Source organism: Carlito syrichta, unplaced genomic scaffold (genome assembly GCF_000164805.1).
Source record: "Carlito syrichta isolate Samal-C Ts95f unplaced genomic scaffold, Tarsius_syrichta-2.0.1 Scaffold301625, whole genome shotgun sequence".
In the NCBI taxonomy this organism is placed as follows: Eukaryota; Metazoa; Chordata; class Mammalia; order Primates; family Tarsiidae; genus Carlito; species Carlito syrichta.
Window position 1 is genome coordinate 14,946 of NW_007245721.1, and position 22,643 is coordinate 37,588.

At 55.1% G+C, this 22,643-nt stretch overlaps 1 protein-coding gene across 1 annotated transcript in view; it reads left to right on the top strand.

Moving 5' to 3' along the window:
* Positions 1-22,643, top strand: part of DNAH1 (dynein axonemal heavy chain 1) — a gene marked incomplete at its 5' end in the record, with an annotated part of 44,259 nt that overhangs the window by 14,492 nt on the left and 7,124 nt on the right. The window contains 27 exons of the mRNA XM_008054983.1: positions 1,370-1,547; positions 2,412-2,606; positions 2,682-2,801; positions 3,023-3,181; positions 3,266-3,373; positions 4,555-4,695; positions 4,797-4,957; positions 5,451-5,608; positions 6,040-6,213; positions 6,987-7,025; positions 9,660-9,838; positions 10,965-11,195; positions 12,652-12,848; positions 13,231-13,366; positions 14,354-14,562; positions 14,814-14,985; positions 15,767-15,958; positions 16,318-16,428; positions 17,212-17,397; positions 17,703-17,894; positions 19,162-19,329; positions 19,412-19,603; positions 19,781-19,912; positions 20,422-20,547; positions 21,238-21,357; positions 21,481-21,630; positions 21,749-21,909. Coding sequence (XP_008053174.1) covers positions 1,370-1,547; positions 2,412-2,606; positions 2,682-2,801; positions 3,023-3,181; positions 3,266-3,373; positions 4,555-4,695; positions 4,797-4,957; positions 5,451-5,608; positions 6,040-6,213; positions 6,987-7,025; positions 9,660-9,838; positions 10,965-11,195; positions 12,652-12,848; positions 13,231-13,366; positions 14,354-14,562; positions 14,814-14,985; positions 15,767-15,958; positions 16,318-16,428; positions 17,212-17,397; positions 17,703-17,894; positions 19,162-19,329; positions 19,412-19,603; positions 19,781-19,912; positions 20,422-20,547; positions 21,238-21,357; positions 21,481-21,630; positions 21,749-21,909 — 4,287 coding nt within the window. The remainder of the gene's footprint in view (positions 1-1,369; positions 1,548-2,411; positions 2,607-2,681; positions 2,802-3,022; positions 3,182-3,265; positions 3,374-4,554; positions 4,696-4,796; positions 4,958-5,450; positions 5,609-6,039; positions 6,214-6,986; positions 7,026-9,659; positions 9,839-10,964; positions 11,196-12,651; positions 12,849-13,230; positions 13,367-14,353; positions 14,563-14,813; positions 14,986-15,766; positions 15,959-16,317; positions 16,429-17,211; positions 17,398-17,702; positions 17,895-19,161; positions 19,330-19,411; positions 19,604-19,780; positions 19,913-20,421; positions 20,548-21,237; positions 21,358-21,480; positions 21,631-21,748; positions 21,910-22,643) is intronic.

The following is a 22,643-nucleotide window of genomic DNA, read 5'->3' on the forward strand; positions in this document are numbered from 1 at the left end:
CCACGCCTGGCTAATTTTTTGATTTGTTGTAGAGATGAGGTCTCGTCAAGTTGCCCAGGCCAGTCTCCAACCCGCGGGCTCAGGCAGTCCACTCACCTCGGCCTCCCAAAGTGCTGGGATTCAGGCTGAGCCACCGAGCCCGGCCTCAATGTTACTTTTTAATGAGTGATGAGGAAGAATTTCTTCTGGACAATTATGATATCATGATAGGTATAGGGACCATTGCAATGGGATCTCAGGTTCAACTCCGAATGCAACATGGGCAAGTGGGAATTTCTAGCCAGGGGGAGGGTAGGGGCCAGTAGATAGAAAATCCAGAAAATCCAGAGGAAACACCAGGGGTAAGGGAGATTCCAGCTAGACAAACCTAACAGGATTCTAGCTGAAGACAGGCCAGAAGGATCGGACATCACCTGTGGGGTTGTGGAGGGTAAGAAACCTGATTAGATTTTGAGGGTGATCAGATAGTGCTAAATGGACTTAGTATGGTTCTTTACTAAAACTGGATTTTATAAGAAAGTACACAGATGGGCCTAGAAGAAGGTCCAGGAGCTTCAGATTTGGCCAAGCATAGAATCTTTGTCATCACTACCGCTCCCTTCCCGGCATATGGTGCCTCTGAAGTATGAGCCTCCCTGGGTTCTGTGGCAGGACCTGGCCACTTCTCACGACCCTGTATTCTCTGCTCTGCCATTTACCCCATCTCCATCTCTTTCCATTTACTTCCAGAACTTTGTGTTCCTCCATCTCTGCTGTCGCCCTCCCTGCTACTCCCTTTTTCCTGTGAGGATTTCCCCATTTGTCTTCCTTTAATGTGATTTTAGTGGAGATTCATCGGGGGAGTGGGGAGATATAAGTACAAATTTTCTTTCTTTTTCTTTTCTTTTTTTTTGAGTTGGAGTCTCACCCTGTCACCCAGGCTGGAGGGCAGTGGCACTCATGGCCACCCCAGGGTCGACCTGCTGGGCTCCAGTGATCCTTGCGCCTCAGCCTTCCAAGTAGCCAGAACTACAGGCGCGTGCTACCATGCCTAGCTAAATTTTTAATTTTATTGTAGAGACGAGGCCTCACCAAGTTGTCAGGGCTGGTCTCGAACCCGCGGACTCAGGCAATCCACTCACCTCGGCCTCCCGAAGTGCTGGGATTACAGGCTGAGCCACTGAGCCTGGCCAAGCACATGTTTTAATTACACCATGTTACACCAAAAAAGTCCCATTTTTTCCTATTATAATTGTTAAAAGAACAAATACATTGAAGGAAAAAATAAAGCAGAGCCACCCCAACCCAGCAGCCAGGTTTCCCTAGGAGCCAGCTGTGCTCATCGTTGTAGCCCCTAGCAACTACAATCCTCTCCTCCCTGGTGCTACAGGACAGATGGGATTTTCTCTTCCCTCATCCGGGTGGGGGCCGTCACCTCCAACACCAACAAGAAGTGGTACATGTTCGATGGGCCGGTAGATGCCATCTGGATTGAGAACATGAACACGGTGCTGGATGACAACAAGAAGCTGTGCCTCAGCTCCGGGGAGATCATCAAGCTCACAGAGGTATGCCCACTTGCTCGCCCACCTGCTCTCCTCCAAGACTGGGTGGGCTTGGAGGCTGCCAAGGTCTGTCCCCCTCTACTCTTCCCTCTCTGGGTCATGAATATGTCTCAGGCTATCACCACTACCTACCCAGGAACCCTCCAGTCAGCAGAAGCTCAAGTTTGGATCCCAGCGCTCCTCCCGGGCTCCAGCTCCCACATCTCTATGTGTCCTGCATAGCTGCTCAGTGCACCCTTTGGGCAGACCCACTTTCTGTGACTCCTAGGCACGTGAACAGGATGACTACTGTCTCCACTGCTCCTCAGCTGATACTGCCTTTTGCCTCCCAGGCCCACTTTCAGACATGTCGGCCCAGTCTAGGTCAGGTGTCTACCCAATCCTGGCACTGTGCCTGGGGTCTGGGGGACAAGTGGTATAGACAACCGCAGAGACCTGCCTGGTGTGTGGGTGGCAGGCCTCAGTGTCCACACTGAGTTGAGCTCTTGAGTCCTCTTAAGAATACTTGGCAGTCATTGTGGACCTGTGTCCGTGTGCACTGGATTTGAGGGGGCTCGGAGCAGAGCATACAGTTGCCAGGTGATTTCCCCAGGCCTCCAGGGATGCTAAAATTGCCCTGGTCCCAGGCTAGCCAGAAAATCTCAGGAATCTACTGACTTGAATCCCTCTTCAGGGATCCTAGGAGGGCCATATTATCAGCTGAGAGCCCAAAGTTTCCTGCATCCTACCCCAGCACTGCCTCTGCCCCATGGCGTACTAGCCTCTTCCACTTACAGGGTGGGCAACCCCTCCCTATAGTCCTGCAGCTCTTTCCCCAGCCCTGGGGACCAACAGCCCACCCACTCACACGGTTCATTTTGGCACCAGGCAATGACCATGATGTTCGAGGTGCAAGACCTGGCGGTGGCTTCACCAGCCACAGTATCCCGCTGTGGCATGGTGTACCTGGAGCCCAGCATCCTGGGCCTCATACCCTTTGTTGAGTGCTGGCTGAGGAAGCTCCCTGCCTTGTTGAAGCCCTGTGAGGAGCATTTCAAGACCCTCTTCGCCAGTTTCCTGGAGGTGAGTGAGGCCCTAGGCAGGGCAGTGGGGCACTGTGGCCACCAGCTGTGAGAGCCAGGTGCTCGCTCCCTGCAGGAATCCATCAACTTCGTTCGGTTCTCGGTGAAGGAGGTGATTACCTCAACCAATAGCAACCTGACCATGAGCCTCCTCAAGCTGCTTGACTGCTTCTTTAAGCCCTTTCTGCCGAGAGAGGTACAGGCCTGAGCCATGGGGCTGGATGCTGGTCCCTCATGCCCCCCGCCCCCACTCCCCTTGCCTGGCCCTAGAAAAGAGAATTGAATTTGTGCAGCACAGTCACAGGAAACTCTCCCACCCCTGTCTGATCTGCCAAGACACGCCCCTGCCCCACTTCCTCAGGCTGCTTGCTCAGTGCTGTTCCTATCTTAGCCTGATGCCATTCCCTCTGACCCCAGGGTCTCAAGAAAATACCTTCCGAAAAGCTGAGTCGCATCCCAGAGCTGATTGAGCCCTGGTTCATCTTCTCCCTGATCTGGAGTGTGGGGGCCACAGGGGACAGCAATAGCCGCACCAGCTTCAGCCACTGGCTGAGGATCAAGATGACAACTGAACAGGTGAGAGTCGGCAGCCCCCAGGGACCAGGAGCCACACAAACCCACTGGGCTTCACAGCCTGATCGTCCTCCTGGTCTTTGGCAGCTGACTCTGCCCTTCCCAGAAGAGGGGCTGGTATTCGACTACAGGCTGGATGACGCAGGGATCAGCAGCACCAACGAAGATGAGGATGAAGAAGAAGAGGGCAAGCAGGTGGCTGCAGGCACAACTTGGGGACCGGATAGAGAGGGCCCCACTGGCTGGTGTCTGTTCACAACAAATAATGACCACAGAGAGGAGGCCATGTTGATGGCCACCAGGTTTGGGGCTGGGGGTCATTTGTATCACCTCGTAAATCATCATGGACCCGTGGGGTGGTTATTATTGTGCCTTTTTCCCAGAGAAGGAAATTGAGGCTCACAAGTTTCATTCAACCATTCAGTGGCAGAGCTGGGCTTGAACCTTGAACTGGGAGCCATTAGAGTGCCTCCTTTCCCAGCCTCCTCCCCATGGATACACACTGCCTCCTCCCCATACACACTGCCTCCTCCCCATTGATGCTGAACTCAGGGAATGGCTGCCTTTGTTCTACTTAAAAGCCCCATTTGCTCAGAGATGGCTCCATGAAGTTGTGGGGGATGCCACAAATCCTTATGGCTTACCTCAGTGTCCCTATCCCTACTGAGCAAGGAAGGGCTCCATGAGCCTACCCTCATCCCAAGGTCAGGACCTCAACCCAGAAGGAGAGAGGCAGAGAGTATCTGCAGAGACCTGACAATCACTGTGCAGGGTCCTGCCAGGGGCTTACAGGGCACTTTTAGCTCTGACGATCAGAACTGTCCCCAGTGGGAAATATTGGTTTGGTTATAGTGAGCCCCCCATCAAGGGAGGTCTGCAAGCTGGGTTAGGGCTATGGGTGAAGGGATTCACACAGGCAAGGATGGTGGGAGAGACCAGGCCAGGTGGCCTCTCAGCATCCGGTTGACACCAGCGTCCATAGCTCTGGCCCCTACATTTTTGAGGTATCCTGAAACTAAACAGCAGACCTTTGCATTCTGGGTTGTTCAATTCCCAAAGTATCCCCTTCCTGCAGAGACTCAGAGACTGGCAGTCCCTAGGGAACATCTCAACTGAGCAGCTGTGTGCAGGGAATTCTCACCTGGACAGCTGTGTTCAGAGTCCCCAGTCTAGTGGTTGGTGCTGAGAGTCCCACCCCTTGCAGAGAGCAGGGCACAGAATTTTCCATTTCTATCAGAAGCAGCCCCTTTCCAGCATCCTCTTGCCAAGGCCCAGCAATGCAGCTTCTTACCCTGCTGCACTTGGCCCCGGGGCCACAGGGAAGAGTGGGGCAGGGAGAGATTCCAGGCCCACCTCTGAGCCACTTGTGGTTCTAGGTGGTGTGGGTGAAGTGGATGGACTCCTCAGCTCCATTCACCATGGCACCAGACACCAACTACTGCAACATCATTGTGCCCACCATGGATACCATACAGATGTCCTACCTGCTGGGTATGCTGCTCACCAACACGAAGCCTGTGAGTGCCCCGCCATGCCTCACCTCAGCCCATCCCAAGGCCCAGCACCTTCTGAGCACTGCCCAGTGTATGCCCCACCTGCACGATCCCTGCTCTCCCAGGTGCTGTGCATTGGGCCAACGGGCACTGGAAAGACACTCACCATCTCTGACAAGCTCCTCAAGAACCTGCCACTGGAGTACATCAGCCACTTCCTCACCTTCTCAGCCCGCACCTCAGCCAACCAGACGCAGGACATCATAGACAGCAAGCTGGACAAGAGGCAGGGCACCCTCGTTCCTTCCTCGGCCCTGGCATCCCCCCAGCCTAGCTGAACCAGCTGCTGTCTTACCTCCCCACCAAATTATGCTCCTGGGTTTACCAGAAACCTCCTAGGGGGAGTCCATCAGCTCTCTAAGGGGCTCAGGGTTCCCTTGCAGACTGCTCCAAAGCTTTCTCTGCATCAAGAATTCCTACAGAGCCTTTCCATGGGTGGGTACTCACCCTGGGCTGGGCTCTCGGGCAGAGCTGTGTGTCTGTCTTTGACATGCCTGTCATCCACCTGCCTGGGAGGCAAGACTCATCTTAAGGGAGTTCACACAGGTCAACTGACCCAAGAGGTCCCAGGACACTTGGGCTGGTCAAGAAGTCTAGCAATTTGGAGGAGGCTGAAATTTAGTGAGGGCTTCCCAGAGGCAGAGCTGCCATCCTGTCACCCCTGAGTTCTCAGATACCTGTGCTCACGGGTGCTGAGCTCACACAGCCCCTCCTGGCAGGCGGAAGGGTGTGTTCGGGCCACCTCTGGGGCGCAACTTTGTCTTCTTCATCGATGACCTGAACATGCCAGCCCTGGAGACATATGGTGCGCAGCCACCCATCGAACTGTTGCGCCAGTGGATGGACCATGGTGGCTGGTATGACCGCAAGATCATTGGTACGTTCGGCCCACTGGCCAGCAGGGCAAGAACTGGGTGTGCTGGGCAGGGGTACAGTAGGCACGGGGCTGAAAGCTAATACTCTTAGGACCCCACAAAAATGTTTTAATTTCTCTTAAAATCAGGGGCAGGAATGAACTTTTAGGTAAAAAAAAAATTCAGTGTATAATATGAATGTCTTTATATCAATACTGTTGTAAAGTATAATTTTTATTTTTATTTTTGTGGTAGGGGGGCCGACAAAGGTCATAAATAGCCCTGGGTAGCAGTAAAAAAAAGAATTCAGTGTATAATGTGAATGTGTTTGCCTTTGTACCAATACTGTTATAAAGTTTAATAATTTTAATTTTTGTGGTGGAGGGGGCCCACAAAAGTCATAATCAGCCCTGGGTAGTGCCCTTCCTGACTTCTGTCCCCTACCCCCTCCCAGGAGCCTTCAAGAAACTAGTGGACATCAACTTTGTCTGTGCCATGGGCCCTCCAGGTGGAGGCAGGAATGCCATCACCCCGCGGCTGACGCGCCACTTTAACTACCTATCCTTCACTGAGATGGATGAGGTCAGCAAGAAACGCATTTTCTCTACCATCCTCAGCAACTGGATGGGTGAGTATTGGGTGGGAGTGGAGGAGGCTATGGGCAAAAGCAGAAGCCCAGCCCAGGTAAGCCACACCAAAGACAGCTGGGAAGCCACTGGAAAGGGTGGAGTGGCCGAACCACTGACTGCAACCCCAACTTCGCTCCTCACTCAACTGTGTTACCTTTGGCAAGTTCATGAACCTCTCTGAGCCTCAGTTTCTTCATCTGTAAAATGGTGAGAATATTAGTACCTGTCATTCCAAATTGTGAGGATCGAGTATGGTATTTCATGCAGAGCATCTAGCATGAAGCCTGGCACATGGTGATTGCTGGATATATATACCTACATGTATGCACTTCGCCCACATATACACACATGTATATGTTGGCACTTGCCTGGAAATGTGGCAGGATGTTACTCTTGTAAATCAGGAAAAGCCATCAAGATAGAATGAACAAAGTGACCCTGGTCCTTCGTGAGGCTTGGGGTAAAGCCCTCCCAGGATGTAGTTTTCCCCACCAGCTTGCCTCCCATCCAACACGCATTCTGAGCTTTGGACTCTACTTGGCATTGTGCCAGGTAGTGAGCGATGAAACCAGGCCTTCCCTTCCCTGCCCTGGCCTGCCCTGCCCCCAGGGGCTACGGGCCAGGGCTTCCCTGCATGTATGGCTTAGGGGTCGGGGTATGCTGCTCGGAGGAAGCGGGGTGGTCAGTGGCTGCTTTGGGAGCTTCCCAGGCCAAGGTGAACAGCAAGAGGTCCACTAATTCTGAGCCCTGTGTCTCTCCCTCAACCCTCTAGGTGGACTCCTTGGAGAAAAAAGTTACCGGGAGCCTGGGCGTAAGTGCAGGCTTGGGTAGGGCCTGGGAGGAGACGGGTGGGAAGGGGGCACTGGTTCCCGACTGAGCCCTGGGCTCTGGCTGGGTGTGCTGAGGCTGGGACGAGGTACCACAGTGCACCACCCTCAGGCTCATGTGGGGACCTTGAGCCAAGCTGACACCAACCCTAACTGCCTCAGAGGCTCATTCACCCATTCTTATAGCCCGACAGACCTTCCATGTCTGGGTTAGTATCTGACTGATGGTAGGTGCAAAGCAGATGCACGGTGAATGAACGAATAAGGGAATCTGTCACACTCTTGCCCTGTGTGAAGAACCAGAGCTCAAGAGAGAGCCGGTACTCTCCAAGGAGCAAGGAGTAAGTGTGAGCAGGAGAGCAAGGGGTGATGGGGGGGCAGCATCCCTCATGGATCTGCCAGTCATCACAGCAGGGTGGCTAACCACTTCAGTCTCTTTCCTCTCCCATGCCCACCTCTTCCCCGACCCCCAGCTAAAAGAGGCCATCAGAAGATAGCTCCCTGTCTGAGCCTCTGTACCCACCTGCTCCCCTGCATCTAGCCTCCCTAATGGCCCTGTCTTCCCTCCTGTGACGAGAAGGAACTTCTGCTCCAGAGTAAGCCAGGCCCTCCTCTTGGGCCTGCTTGGGGATGTGGCTTCACCCCTCCCCCAACACCAGTGGGCCATTCAAGCAGCAAACAAACAGGTCCCCATTCTCCCATCTTCATGATCAAAACACAGAACAAACTCTCTTGGCCCCCTTCACCCCCACTCTAGGCCATTGCCCATTTCTTGCTCACCTTGATAGCAGAACTCCTTAAAAGTATTGTCTCTTTCTGCTGCACCAGCCCTCCCCTTCCACTTTCCCTTGAGACACCCCCACAATCCCCCTGAGAGTACTCTTGTCACCAGTGGCCTTGTGTGGCCAGACCAGTGGTCAGCTTCTGGTCCTCATCTTCCCCAGGGTCAGCAGAATTGACCAGGCAGATGCTCTCTCCCCCCAAGCTTGCTTCTCTGAGGCTTCATCCCTCCTTGGTCATCCTTTCTTGGATTGACTGGGGCTTGGTCTTCAGCCTCTTCTCTCTCCAACTATGCTCTCCTCAGACAGTCTCATCCCACTTCTAATGGTGAAGACTATCTTTGTGCTGACAACACCCAGGTTCACATCCTCAGCCCAGACCTCTTCCCTAAAAGTCCAGCTTCACATCTCTCAGATGTTCATGGGCCATCTCAGATTGAACCTGTCCAAGTCCAAACTCCCGGATGCCTCCTGCCCCGGGCTCTCTTCTCATTTCAGGCAGTGGCAATTCCATCCTTCTAGTTGCTCCAGACAGGACCAGGCCTTGGGGCCATCCTTGCTCCCTCTCTCTGCTCACACCACAGTTCACCTGTCAGGGAGCCTGTGGTTCTCCCTTCAGACCCACCCTGACCGACTGCTGCTCACCACCCCTTCCTTGCCCATCCTGGTCTCAGGTGTCTGCCTTCATCGCCTACAGTCCTCCATTCACCCTACATTTACCCATGTCCTCTGCTCACCTGTCTCATCCAGAGAAGGACCCAGATCCTGGCAGGGCCAGGCAGAGCCATCCTCAGTTGATCCCCACCACCTCTGTGATCTCATCACCTCCTGCTCAGCCCCTCCTTGCTGGTCTTTAACATGCCAGGCCTGCTCCCACCTCCAAGCCTCTGCCCTTGCCTCTGCCTGGAACACTCTTTCTCCACTTGTATACATGCTTGCGTTTCACTTCTTCAGGTCTCTGCTTGAATGTGCCCCTCCTCAGGGAGGCCTCTGCCAGCATTTCTGTGAAGTCACCCCCCAAGCCCAAGCCTTGTGTTCCCTAAACCTTTCTCCTGTTGCAGGTTTCCCTGTAGCTCTTGTCACCTGTTTACTGTCTTCGTTACTTGTTGATCTTTCATTGTCTGCCTCTCCGACAAGAATGTCAGCTTGTTGAGAGTGAGGAGTGTGTCTGTTTGGGTCACCGTCTGTGCCCAGTACCTAGAACAGTGCCTGTGTCGACAGACAAGCCCCTCGCTTGCCCTTTCTTTCCTTTTGTTCCACTTCTGGGAAATCCCTCTGCCCCAAGTTCCAGGGACAGATTTTGGTTACCAGCAAAGAATTGGATTGTTTTCAAGGAACAAGCAAATAGGTATGTGAGTGGTGACATGCAGGCTGGAGTTTGCAGCAGCTACAAGGTGAGCAGTGAGTCCAAAGGTCAGGACTACACCCCAGGCTTCCCTTGTCCACCACTAAGCACTCCTGAGGCCTGTGTGGACCATGTGACCCCTCCCCATGTGTGACTTAGAGCTGATAAGTTCAGGTCTGCCCTAGTCTCATAGGGCAAGGCAGTAATGGCTCTGCTTAGCACTGACCTCGCTAGTGCCCCCAGTTCCATGATGAGTCCCAGTGCCCCACAGGCCATGTTAGTAATAAAGATGTAAAAGGGAGTACAGTGCAGGAGATTCCTCACCTCGAGCTAGACACCATCTGAGATGGGGCTAAAGGGTGCGTGAAATCCAAGCCTTCAGGCAGGGGCAGGGGCATTGTGGGGAGACAGCATAAGCAGAGATGGGGAGGTTAGGGTCTGCAGGGACTGCAGAGGAAGTTCCCATCTGTGTGACTCAGGCCATTCTTCCCCAGCGGGGGCCCCCCACATCGCCCACTTCACGGATCCCCTTGTGGAAGCCACCATCATGGTGTATGCCACCATCACCTCCCAGCTGCTGCCCACTCCAGCCAAGTCTCACTACACCTTCAACCTGAGGGACCTTTCCAAGGTCTTCCAGGGCATGCTCATGGCTGACCCAGCCAAGGTCGAGGTGAGGATCTGACAGGCACCCTTCCCAGTGCCCACACTGCCCTAACCACCCTCCCTGGTCCCACCAATTTCAGGCCTTCCTGGCCCAAACAGGCCTTGAGGAGGCTGGGACATGTGAGTGCCAGGTGGCCCTCAAGAGGCCAGCCTTGGCGCAGATGAGCCCTATCTTTCAGGTGAAACCCATGCCTGGATGGGAGTCACACAAAAGAAGGAGCCAGACAAGACAAGGGAGAAAGAGGGTGTCTGGTGGAGGCCCTGTGTGTGAGAAGACTTGAAAGGACAGGAAGTGGGGTATTCTCTGAGAACCAAAGACACTCAGGTGGAAGGAACAGGAATGTAGTGGGTAGTGGAGTGTCAGGTGCACTGGATAGGCGTGGACCACACATGGGGGGCTGTGAGCATAGCGCTCGAATTTTGTCCTGAGGGTGATGGGGAGTCATGGGGGCAGGTGCGGGACAGACCTGTATTTTGGAATGGGACTGGATGGCCAGTGGTGTGGAGCTCAGGAGTGGGGAGATGGGGTGAACAGGATAGAAGTCAGCCCTGGTCCTGTAGTTAAGAGAGTCAAGAGAAAAGCTTGGGGCTTCCTCAGGGCAGTCCAGTCACCCAGAAAGGGGCAGGGATGCTGGGACAGAGGTGGCAACAGAGATGGAGACATAGGACAGATCCAAGATTTGTGGGTCATGTCAGTGGAGCCTGGTGAGTGGATAGGGATTGATGGAGTGTGGTAGGGTGGGATTTGGTGGGGAGAGTGTCAGGAAGGTAGTAAAAGAATCAGACATCCCTTACAGTCTTGTGGCGAGGGGAGCCATGAAGCCTAAAAGAGGGGGAAGTGATGACTTTGAGGTGCTTGGGACCAGCTGGTGGAGCTGGGCACCCAGAGGGCACTTGGCCAACTGGACCTGGAGGTGGGGCATGGGAGAACCCCAGACAGCACCATGCAATTCATTCGGTCCTTAGTCTGCCAGTAGACGCACCTGCCAACAGCTCCTGGGCATGGCCCTGGCCAGGTTGTGGTGGGAGAACTAGGCCCAGGTCAGGGACCCAGGAGCTGTGGCCCAACCATCTTGAGAGATGGCTGAGGGTCCCAGAGTGGATGTTGGGCACTGATGCTGGGGCTGTTGCAGGACAAGGTGCAGCTGCTCCGACTATGGTATCATGAGAACTGCCGCGTGTTCCGTGACCGACTGGTAAATGAGGAGGACCGCAGCTGGTTTGACAAGCTCCTCAAGAACCACATGGAGGAGTGGGAGGTGGCCTTTGACAAGGTCTGTCCCTTCCAGCCCATTCTTTACGGGGACTTCATGTCGCCAGGCTCTGACATCAAGTCCTATGAGCTCATCACCAGTGAGAATAAGGTGAGGAGCTCGGGTAGGCACCCTGCCCCGGTAAGGTCTGCTCCAATCTGCTCCCCTGGGGCCCAGGCCCTCTGCAGTTACCACTAACAGACTACCATACTAAATCAGAGTTTCCAGACACTGGGTTAGAACGCCAGTATGGGGACTTCCAGCAAGTATTTGTTCTGAGTCCTCATTTGCTCACCTGTCGAATGGTTGCAGCCAGCAGCCCATGCTTGGCCCATCTCTGAGGACAAGCCTGTGCAGAGGGCTTGGGCATGGAGAGGTTCAGGCAGCACCCTACAGTTCACTGAGTCCTTTGTCAGCAGATGCACCTGCCAGCAGGCTCTGCACATGGCCTTGACTGGGCTGTGCTTCAACTGAGACAGGCTCTGTAAACTAGGAGGGGCTATCATCCCACTAAAGAGGGGCAGCAGGGATCCTAAGACCACAGGTGTCAGTCAGGATCCCAAAGAGGCAGGGAAGAATCTTCAATCAGTGGCCTCAGAGCTGCAGGGCTGAAGTGGGCCTCCTGACAGTGTCTCTGCACAGATATCCTCTCTAGCTCCCAGGAGCACTCACCAGGGCCCCAGAGTCAAATAGCCTGGTAAGCCCCAGAAGGAGCAGGCAGGGCTCTGACCCTGACCCTTGGGCTTCTGTGTTCATTCAGTCAGACCTAACTTTTTTTTTCTTTTTTTGAGTTGGAGTCTTACTCTGTCGCCCAGGCTGGAGTGCAGTGGCACACTCACGGCCACCCCAGTGCCGACCTGCTGGGCTCAGGTGATCCTTCCGCCTCAGCCTTCCAAGTAGCTGGCACTACAGATGCATACTACCATGCCCAGCTAAAGACCTAACTTCTTAAGGCCCCACATTGCTACATGCACAGGAGGAACAGGACCAGCCATGGGATGGGTGGTGAGCCTCTGTCAGGGAGGGCCCTGGTACATGATGTTCTGACCAGCCAAGCCCATGACTAGAGTCACCCCAAAAGTAGCAGCAGGCAACTCCCCACAAGAGACTGCCCCAAACCAACGCTAGACGGGGCCAGTTGAGATTCCAAAGGAAAAAGCACTCCCTGCTGGATGATCAATCCAAAGTGGTTATCAGAGAACTTACATACAGAGAGAAGACAAGGGATGTTCTACCTACATGTGTCTGCAACTGGGGGCAGGGGTGTTACGGAGTCCATATGAGGGTCTCAGGAATTTGGCTGGGTGGAGGTGCTTCTACATGTTTAGCAACATGGTTGATCCCTCAATGTTTTCAGCAGTGACCTAAACAAGTTTGTCAGTATCTGGGAATGTTCAAGGCCCCAGCTTGGCTTGGGGTCAAGCCTGCAGAGGAGCATATGTAGCTGGCCAGGTCACAGAGCAGTCACGGCACTCTGTGTTCCAGGGTCAGGACAGAGAACCTGGGGGAGCTGGGAGATCCTGTAGTGGGAAAGACCTTGCTCTCCCCATCTCCGCCCTGATCCCAGATGATGCAGGTGATCGAGGAGTACATGGAGGACTACAACCAGATCAACACAGCCAAGCTGAGGCTGGTCCTCTTCATGGACGCCATGAGCCACATCTGCCGCATCAGCCGCACCCTGCGCCAGGCGCTGGGCAATGCGCTCCTGCTGGGCGTGGGCGGCAGCGGCCGCAGCTCCCTCACGCGGCTCGCCTCACACATGTGAGACCCCCAGGCATGGTGGGCAGTGGGTGGCTGGTGGCGGACCTGCCCTGCCCCTGGGCTTCTAGCAGGACTGGAAACTGAGGAGAGGCAGGAGCAGTGCCCTGTGGGGCTGTGGGGAGACAGGTGTAGCTGCAGGCACCCCGAGGGATCAGTAGGGGAAGTAGCCAGGGGTTGCTCTCAGAATTGGAGCTGGGATGATGGACGGGAAGGGCATTCCAGGCTGAGGGAACAGCTCGAGCAAAGGTCTGGAGGTAAGAGAGCAGGTTCAGGGCCTGGCAGGTCTGCAGTCTGCCTGGGATGGGAGCAAGACTCCAGATGGTTGGGGCAGACCTTCTGTACATGGCCCCAAGCCCCTGGCATACCTCAATCCTGCCTCCAGGGCCGAATATGAGTGCTTCCAGATTGAGCTATCCAAGAACTACGGCATGTCCGAGTGGCGTGAAGATGTCAAGAAGGTCCTGCTCAAGGCGGGCTTGCAGAGCTTGCCCATCACCTTCCTGTTCTCAGACACTCAGGTGCCACCACCACGGTAGAGGACAGAGATCAGGCGGGCTGGACACAACCTCATCCCAGTGTAGCATCCTTGAAGAGGTGGTCAGTCCATTGTGCCCAGCTCACTGTCATGGGGGTAGATCTCAGAAGGGATCGCTGGGACCAGGTGGGGCCATAGATGGGCAGGTCAGAAGTATGGGGCCAAATCCAACTTCTCAGAGCTAAGGGGGACATAGAGCATTACCCATGCCCCAAGAGTAAAGAAGGCCTCAGTACCATGTCACACCACTCACTAGCTGATGGCTTCCTACCTCAAGGACCACAGGACTTGTGCCCAAAGTGCTGGGGACCCACGACTCTCCTTTTGCAGGCTGTTTCCTCTGTGTCTTCCTAGGTGTGAGGCCTCTCCCCATGTCTCTGAGGACAGAAGTTGTTGCTCTGGGCTCACAAGACTCACAAGACAATAAAGCAGCACTTAAACCTGGCTGGTGGTCAGGGTTGGACCCAAAGGCCTAGGCTGAAAGCCCAGAATGTGCCCTACCCTGGACGAAGCACCTTCTGTTCCCAGCCCTATTCCAACCCTAGGGCTTCCTTCAAGCAGCCACTGAGTTGGTCAGGAAAGTGAGAATGCCCCCTGACATAAGTCAGGCCTGGGCTATATGAGATGGGCAAGGATCCATCTCTGCCTGTGGCCTTGATTTCCTCTTGTGAGTAAACTGAGGCATGGAGTGAGACCTGGAAGTGAGAAGTAAGATGCCACATCCCTCACTTAGGACCCAGGGCCCTACCACAGGCCACTGGTTATGTTCAGAGGCTCTGCATCGGGGATAGGCCTGGGTGCAAGTCCAAGACTATGACTATGAGGTCCCTCAAGAGGTTACTTGTATGATCCTGGACTTCTCTGAGTCTTGGTGGCATGGTCTGTCAAACAGGGCTGTTGTAAAAGTCCGGTGAGACTGTGCCAATGGGGTCTAACATGCAGACTTCCCTCATGCTTATTCCCTCCCCAGATCAAGAATGAATCCTTCCTGGAGGACATCAACAATGTCCTAAACTCGGGCGACATTCCCAACCTCTATACCACGGAAGAGCAGGACCAGATCATCAACACCATGCGGCCCTATATCCAGGAGCAGGGTCTGCAGCCCACCAAGGCCAACCTCATGGCTGCCTACACTGGGCGTGTGCGCAGCAACATCCACATGGTACTGTGCATGAGGTACAGACAGCTGTTACTGGGCATGCTGGGGCAGCAGGTGGTAGGTGGGGCTGGTCCCAGGGACACAAGAGGCCTTGACCCTGAGATGAGGAGAAGTGGCCTGGGGCCTGGTCACCATGCCACTGGGCCCAGGCAGCCTGTATTGATGCACCTTGGCGGCCATGCCACAGGGCTATGCAAGGGTCCTGGGTCCGGGGCTCCTAGGGGTCTCATCAGTATCTTTGGGCCTCATTGGATTCCTGGTTTCCCAGCCCCATTGGAGAGGTCTTCCGAGCTCGCCTGCGGCAGTTCCCCTCCCTGGTCAACTGCTGTACCATTGACTGGTTTAACGCATGGCCAGCAGAGGCCCTGGAGTCTGTGGCCACCATGTTCCTAAATGAGATCCCAGAACTGGAATCCTCCTCTGAAGTAATTGAAGGACTGGTAGGTGTCTTGGTGAGGAGCAAGCCCTCAGGAGGGAACTGTTTAGTTTTGGGCTTGGGCTCAGGGCTTTTGGGTGAGTCCCAGGCCCATCACTGAGGGTAGGTCAGACAGCTTTACCTATCAAAGTCTGTTTCCTCATCTGTAAAATAGGCAATGCCACAGGTCATCATGGTGACATAGCATGCTGGGTACATAGCTACATGGTTGTTATTGCCCTTATTCCCTGAGGGCCTCATGGCAGCTTTCTTCTAAAAGATTCTGACACAACTCCAGAAACCACAGAAGGAGTGGATTTTTCTGGTCCAATCCAAGAAAGTGATGATCATGGGGATGGGGGGACAGGAGCTAGGTTGAACTCAACATTTCCCTGCCCAGCTGTGCTGAGGTTTTATATCCTCTCTCCCCCTAGATCCAGCCTCCAAAGAGGGCACCACCCTAAGGCTCTCATAGAGAGAGGAAGGTCATGGGGGCTATGACAGGGATACTGGGCCAAGAGCTGGGAGACACCCAGGTCAACCTTCAAAGACAGCTCTACTCTTGACAGCTACTCTTCTGCTGTGTGAATTTGAACAGCCCCTGACTTCTCTGGGCCTTGGGCTTTTCATCTTCATAAAAGGTGACCTTTACCTGGAGGTTGTGAGAATCATAGAGTGTGAGAGGTAGGCAGTTTCCTGCCATGGCTCCCTCCTCAGGACCAGGCTGCAGTGGCTTCACGGACGCCTGGTGCCCTGTGTTTGCTGGAACCTCTACCAGGCCAGCATCAGTGGTCTCTCTCCCACAGATTCAGGTCTGCGTGTATATCCACCAGTCAGTGTCCAAGAAGTGTGTTGTGTACCTGGCAGAGCTGGCCCGCCACAACTATGTGACCCCCAAGAGTTACTTGGAGCTACTCAATATTTTCTCCATCCTCATCGGGCAGAAAAGACTGGAGCTGAAAACTGCCAAGAACCGCATGAAGAGTGGCCTCGACAAGGTGGGCCTGGGTGAGGCCTTGTGGACAACTGTTAACTGCCTGTGGTCCTTCCCGCTTGGTCTTAGCCCTGATGCCAGAGTGACCCAGCCAGCTTTTCAAATCTCAGCCTGCGATGTTTGAATGGGTAGCTTCCCTGCTCACCGAAAGAACAAAAGTTGCCAGCCAAGGGCCAGGCCAAAGCAGAGCACCCCACAGATTCTTGGAGGACTGAACCCCTTTCTCTAGGGTCCACTGGGCAGCTGGAGGCCACTAATGCTGCTGGCCACGGCTTCTCTCTCATCAGTGAGGGCAGTCCAGCAGGCCTGGCTCTCTCTCTTCTCTGTCACACCTGTTTTCCTCTCTGTGCCCCCAAACCCCAGCTACTGCGCACTTCTGAGGACGTGGCCAAGATGCAGGAGGAGCTGGAGGTTATGCGCCCCCTGCTGGAGGAGGCTGCCAAGGACACCATGCTCACCATGGAGCAGATCAAGGTTGGGGGTGCTCCCGGGCCCCCCCATGCCTGACTCTGTCTGGGGATGCTCTGCATTGCCACATCATTGCAAGATCACTAGCTGCCTGACCACTACAAGCTGTTTAGCCTCTGTGGGCTCAGGTTCCTCACTTAGTAGTCATCATTTATTCATTGAATGTTGGTCTGTGACAGGCATTGCACTGGGAGGGGGATTGGCGAAGAGCAAGGCAGAGGAATCCAAACAACCCAAACAATGCCGATCATCACAGCATGGATTGGGTGGTAGGGCTGCTGCAGATGGGTGTGCAGATTCTGCACAGCAGGAAGCCCCGCATTTGAGAGCCTGAGCCTCACGGCAGACATCGCAGATTTATGTATTCATTATGACAGCTTTCTGGCAGAAGCAGTCAAGTGTCCTGCTCTGCAGAGTCAGTGCATTGCAAATTTTTCCAGCAGATAGAAAGAAACCAGAAGAAAGGCAGGAGGAAGCCCTTTCTCTGTCTTGCATGAAGGTGCCTGTGGGCTTAGGGGGCTCTACCCTGTGGGGCACTTATGCTCACACTTGTAAAGCCGTGAGCCCCTTGTCCGGCCTGTGGTAAGCACTCAGGATGTGGAAGGGGCTCCTGGTGTTTCAAGATCTGTATGGCCTATCACAGCTAGAAGGCCCTTGGAGAGAACAGGATGCCCCAACACTTATATCCTTCCGTCTGGGGAAGCTATGATGCAGAGAGGAGAAAGAGGAGGGCATGCTTGCACCTGCCGCTGGCCACCAACTGGGCTCTCCCTGCCTCCCATCCCCCAGGTGGATACGGCCATCGCTGAGGAGACCCGGAATTCAGTGCAGGCAGAGGAAATCAAGGCCAACGAGAAGGCCAGGAAGGCACAAGCTATCGCCGATGATGCCCAGAAGGACCTGGATGAGGCACTGCCAGCCTTGGATGCGGCACTGGCCAGCCTGCGCAACCTCAACAAGAACGACGTGACAGAGGTGGGAAGCCAGACACTTCCTGGCACTCCCTCTCATATCCCTCTCTGGTGTTCTCCTGGGTCCTTGTCCCCAGGCCCTCCCTGTGCACGTCCCTTGGGGACATGTGCCAAGAGGAGAGGGCATAACTTGGGCTAAAACCCAGCCCCCAGGGCCCAGGCAGGAGCATGGGCACCTGGGAGAGTAGGAGGAGCCCCAGCAAAGGCTGACCTCAGGGACTTGGTTAGTGGGACCAGCCTTTCTGCAGCGTCCCTGCACAGGGTTGCCCACTCAGTGATGGACCTTCCTGCCTGTGGCTGGGCCGGCAGGTGCGTGCCATGCAGCGGCCTCCCCCAGGCGTGAAGTTAGTCATAGAAGCCGTGTGCATCATGAAGGGCATCAAGCCCAAGAAGGTACCTGGAGAGAAGCCGGGCTCCAAGGTGGACGACTACTGGGAGCCAGGCAAGGGGCTGCTGCAGGACCCAGGGCGCTTTCTTGAGAGCCTCTTCAAGTTTGACAAGGTGAGCATGCCAGGCACCCTGTCCAGCCAGTGCGTGAGGACAGGGCTCAGCAGAGCAGTGAAGCCAAAGAGCATATGCTGTGGTCTCTGTCTCATCTGTCTCCATCCACCTCACCACTGCCAGCACCACACGTGGTCCTGAGGGCCACACAGCTAACTTGACCCAGAGCCTGGCCCCAAGGAGCTCTTGGTCTGGTGGGGCGACAGACTGACCCACCAACGGAAGGGTATTGAGGACATTAGGACCTGGGCAGGCTCCTGTGCCCTGTATCACCCACAGTCATTCCAAAGCTTTTCAACCTGAAGAATCTTTTTCATGCCTTTCCCTCCCTGTGATCCCCAGGCCTTGGCCAAGACCATCATCATCTGCTCAGTCATCACCTCTCTCCCTCAGCCTCAGCTTCCCTGTTTCTGTGTTTCTCAGTCTGTCCATCTGGAGCTGTCAGTGTCCATGGGCATGTACTTACTCAAGGGCTATGCCATGGTTAGGTTAGCCTGGAGTCCACAGCCCCTTTGGAGGGGCCCTCTGCAGTCCAGAAGTGGGCCAGGGGCCTTGCCTATCCCACACAGGCCACGGCCCACCACCATGTGTTGGTGTCTGTGCCCTGGGCACTTCCCATACCCATTTCAGCAGCAGCTGGACCCCCTATGAACTTCCCCATCCTCTTCATCTCCCATCAGATCAAAGGCCTTACAGGCCTGATGAAGCCCCTCTGAGAGACTCCGCAAGGCCAGGAGTGCTCACGACCAGTGCTCAGGCTTCCCTGGGCCCAAGCCATGGCCTCTGGGTGCTCATGAGCAATGCAAATGCCAGGGCCCATCATGAACTACAGAGCAGGACAAGAGCCCTGTAGGTGTGGTAGGCTTTTGGGGTAGGAACATCACCCTTGATCATGAGCCTGGTTGGGTAAGAACCACTTACTCATCTCTGCACTTGCTGATGGTATTGCTTTAAGGCAGCAGGCTTTGTCTTTAAATAAGCTTTTAAATGGGGCCTTGTGTATTATCAGATCTCTAGGCCACCATAGCATCCCCACAAAGAACTCTGTAATTATATTATCTGAAATCCTGGGGACAGAGAAGTTCCTTTCCTAGCCAACCTTTCTGGGCTATGCTGCTCCTTCAGGAGGACATCTATGCTGAGGTCTGCACAGGACATGCAGCATAAAGCAGGATCAGGGTTCCTCAGCAGGCCCCACCTCCCAGCAGAGCCCTTCCCCTGTCACCCTTGGGAAGCAGTCTCTTGAGGCCCAGGGTTCCCATCCCAGGACAACATTGGGGATGTGGTGATCAAAGCCATCCAGCCGTACATCGACAATGAAGAGTTCCAGCCAGCAGCCATTGCCAAGGTGTCCAAGGCCTGCACCTCCATCTGCCAGTGGGTGCGCGCCATGCACAAGTACCACTTCGTGGCCAAGGCCGTGGAGCCCAAGCGGGTGAGGGCTGAGTGGAGCTGGTGGGGGTAGGCTCCCCTCCTTAAGGTACTCGGCAAGCTAGCCCTTCACTCTCCACCTGCAGCAAGCCCTGCGGGAGGCCCAGGACGACCTGGAGGTGACACAGAGGATCCTGGAGGAGGCGAAGCAGCGCCTGCGTGAGGTAGAGGATGGCATTGCCATTATGCAGGGCAAGTACCGAGAATGCATCGCTAAGAAGGAGGAACTGGAGCTGAAGTGTGAGCAGTGTGAGCAGCGGCTGGGCCGTGCCGACAAGGTATGCACCCTCTTTCAGCAAGGCCTGAGGCTGTGCCAGGCCCAGATAGGGTGTGGATGGGTCCTGGGGCCGCTGCCCACACCCTCCCCGGCAGTCCCTGGGGCTGCAGCGAGCAGGGTCAGCCCCAGGCCCCCAGCCCAGCCTCCCAGAACCCACTCCATGGGGCTGCCTCTGCAGCTCATCAACGGGCTGTCGGATGAGAAGGTGCGCTGGCAGGAGGCAGTGGAGAACCTGGAATACACACTCAACAACATCGCTGGTGATGTGCTGGTGTCCGCTGGCTTTGTGGCCTACCTGGGCCCCTTCACGGTAAGGAGTCTCAGCTCTGCCTCTGACCCGCCTCCCAAAGAGGCCCTTCCTCGAGGCCTCACCTCCATGAGGGGCAGTCTACAGGGTAGCTCTTCCCTCACTCAGTCACTCAACAAGCACTTCTCAAGCACCCTCTTCTGAGCCAGGCGCTCTAAGGCACAAGGGATACAGATGTGCAAAAACAGCCAGAAAACCCACCTAGGGAGAAAACAAGCGCTCACACTTCTGCCTTACAGTTGCAAACACTCCATCTGTGTATTCCATTTAATCCTCACAACTGCCCTTTCAGGTGAGCATTGTTAGCATTTCCCCTGCTCCACAGATGAGGGGCTGAGGTTTGTGGAGGCCAAGGGACTCACCCAAGGTGGGACTAGAACACAGATGTCTAGTCAGGCTCTACTCTGAGCTCTGACTTTTGTGTGCAACTGCTGAGTGCTGTGGTGTAGTGGGGGTGGGGAGGGCCCCGTGGGTGTTGTGGTGGGGTGGTCCTGAGCCTGACATCTCCTCAGGGCCAGTACCGCACAGCACTTTATGACAGCTGGGTCAAGCAGCTTACGACCTGCAATGTCCCGCACACCTCTGAGCCTACACTAATTGGGACGCTGGGGAACCCTGTGAAGATCCGCTCATGGCAGGTGTGTCTCCTGGGGGCAGAAGTGACCAGGCAGGGCCTATAGTATGGCCCACGTTGGGCCAGGAGCCGCCTATCTTCCTCTCATCCTCCTTTCTGGGGCCTGGCTTGAGGCTACCTTGGCTGAACCCTCCCAGACCCAGCAAGAGTATAGTAGGTAGGAGAGGAGGAGAAAGGTAGGCTGAGTGTGTCACAGATGCTGGATAAATGTGGGAGACGGCTTTCAGGGGTACTTTTAAGACTTGGGCGGTGGAGGTTGGGGAGTAGTGTCAAGAGGGCTAAGAAAGGTTTCCAAAAAGAAATCATGTCTGAGTCAGACCCTGAAGGGTAGAATATTTGGCAAAGGAAGTGAACAAAGAGGCTGTGAGCAGAGGCCAAGTGTGAGCAAAAGCCTGGAGAGTGGATGGGTAATGGGTGCCATGAACATGGTCTCACTTAGAGAGCACTCAGAGGGCAAGAAGACAGAAAGACCCAGCGAAGGAGGGCATCAGGAACCAGCCCAGGAGGCGAGAAGCAGGAGTCCCTAGGTGCTGAGTCCTTGCCCACATTGTGGCCTGCCCCCCACCTCCAAGGGGGTGCAGTCAGGAGCAGCAGGAAGTCCATCGCCAAAGCACAAAGCCAGGAGTAGCTGATGCCCCAGGTGACCCTGCTTGTAGGAGAGCCCTGGTCCAGTCTAGCGCCTGGCCCTCCACAGATTGCTGGCCTCCCCAACGACACACTGTCAGTGGAGAATGGGGTAATCAACCAGTTCTCCCAGCGCTGGACCCACTTCATCGACCCTCAGAGCCAGGCCAATAAATGGATCAAAAACATGGTGAGTCCACCCGCCAGCACCGTTACCCACCTCTCCAGCTAGGCTTAGCAGGGGCAGGAGGAGCAGTTGAGACTCAGACGGGATATCAGCCCTCACAATCCCTACCTGACCCCTTCCCTGCAGGAGAAGGACAATGGGCTGGACGTGTTTAAGTTGAGTGACCGCGACTTCCTGCGTAGCATGGAGAACGCCATCCGCTTTGGCAAGCCATGTCTTCTGGAGAATGTAGGCGAGGAGCTGGACCCAGCCCTGGAGCCTGTGCTGCTCAAGCAGGTGGGCGTGTGGGGGGAGGGGAGGTATCTGTAGGCCTGGACAAGGGAAAGGGCAGCCCCATCCCCTGCTACAGTGGTGAAGCCCAGGCCACAGCACCTGCCTGTCCCACCTGCCACAGACATACAAGCAGCAGGGGAACACGGTGCTGAAGCTAGGGGACACAGTGATCCCCTACCATGAGGACTTCAGGATGTACATCACCACCAAGCTACCCAACCCACACTACACGCCTGAGGTCTCCACCAAACTCACCCTAATCAACTTTACCTTGTCGCCCAGGTAAGCCCCCATCCCTTGCAACTCCTAAGCACCAGCTCTGCCTCCACCTGCCTGGCTGCCCCTCTCCTACCCACAGGCTAGGACTCAGATACTTTCCCCCACTCAAAGGCTCTGCCCATTCCCTCCCAGGAACTCTGCCATTCTTGGCCTTTCTAGCCCTTCCACCAGCTCTTCTTACCTGCCAGCGTTTCTATCTAAGAACCCATGCACCCAGCTGATCTGAAACCCTGGTCAGGGGCCACAGCCTCCCTGGCCAGCACCAGTCTCACCTCCTCCAGGCACCCCTCTCCAGCTCAGCTCTTGCAGAACCCTGTGCCCTCACCCCTCAAGCTGTCCCAGAGCCCTGAGTCAGGCACACTCTGGCTCCCTGCACCCCAGCCCTGCTTCCTACCCTTGCTTCATAAGCCCAGGCACTATGACTTTTGCTGGCCATTCATACAGAGCCCACACCCACAGGCCTGCTTCATACTAAGGTCTCTATTTCAGTGGCCACTGTGAACTTCTCCACAAACCAAGGGATGAAAGCATCCTTAAGGTCTGTCCATATGGGTCACCTATAGCCCTCTCCAGCTGGGGAGGTGTTGTCCACATCTAACTAGCCAACCCCTACTAGGATTCCAGGCTGCCAAATAAGCACTGGTGACTTTGAAGGCAGGCTTTGCACTAGCCCTGCAGCCTGAGACAGAGGCTCAGGAGCATAGGTAGGTAGGTGAGCAGGCTCAAGGCTGGCCCTC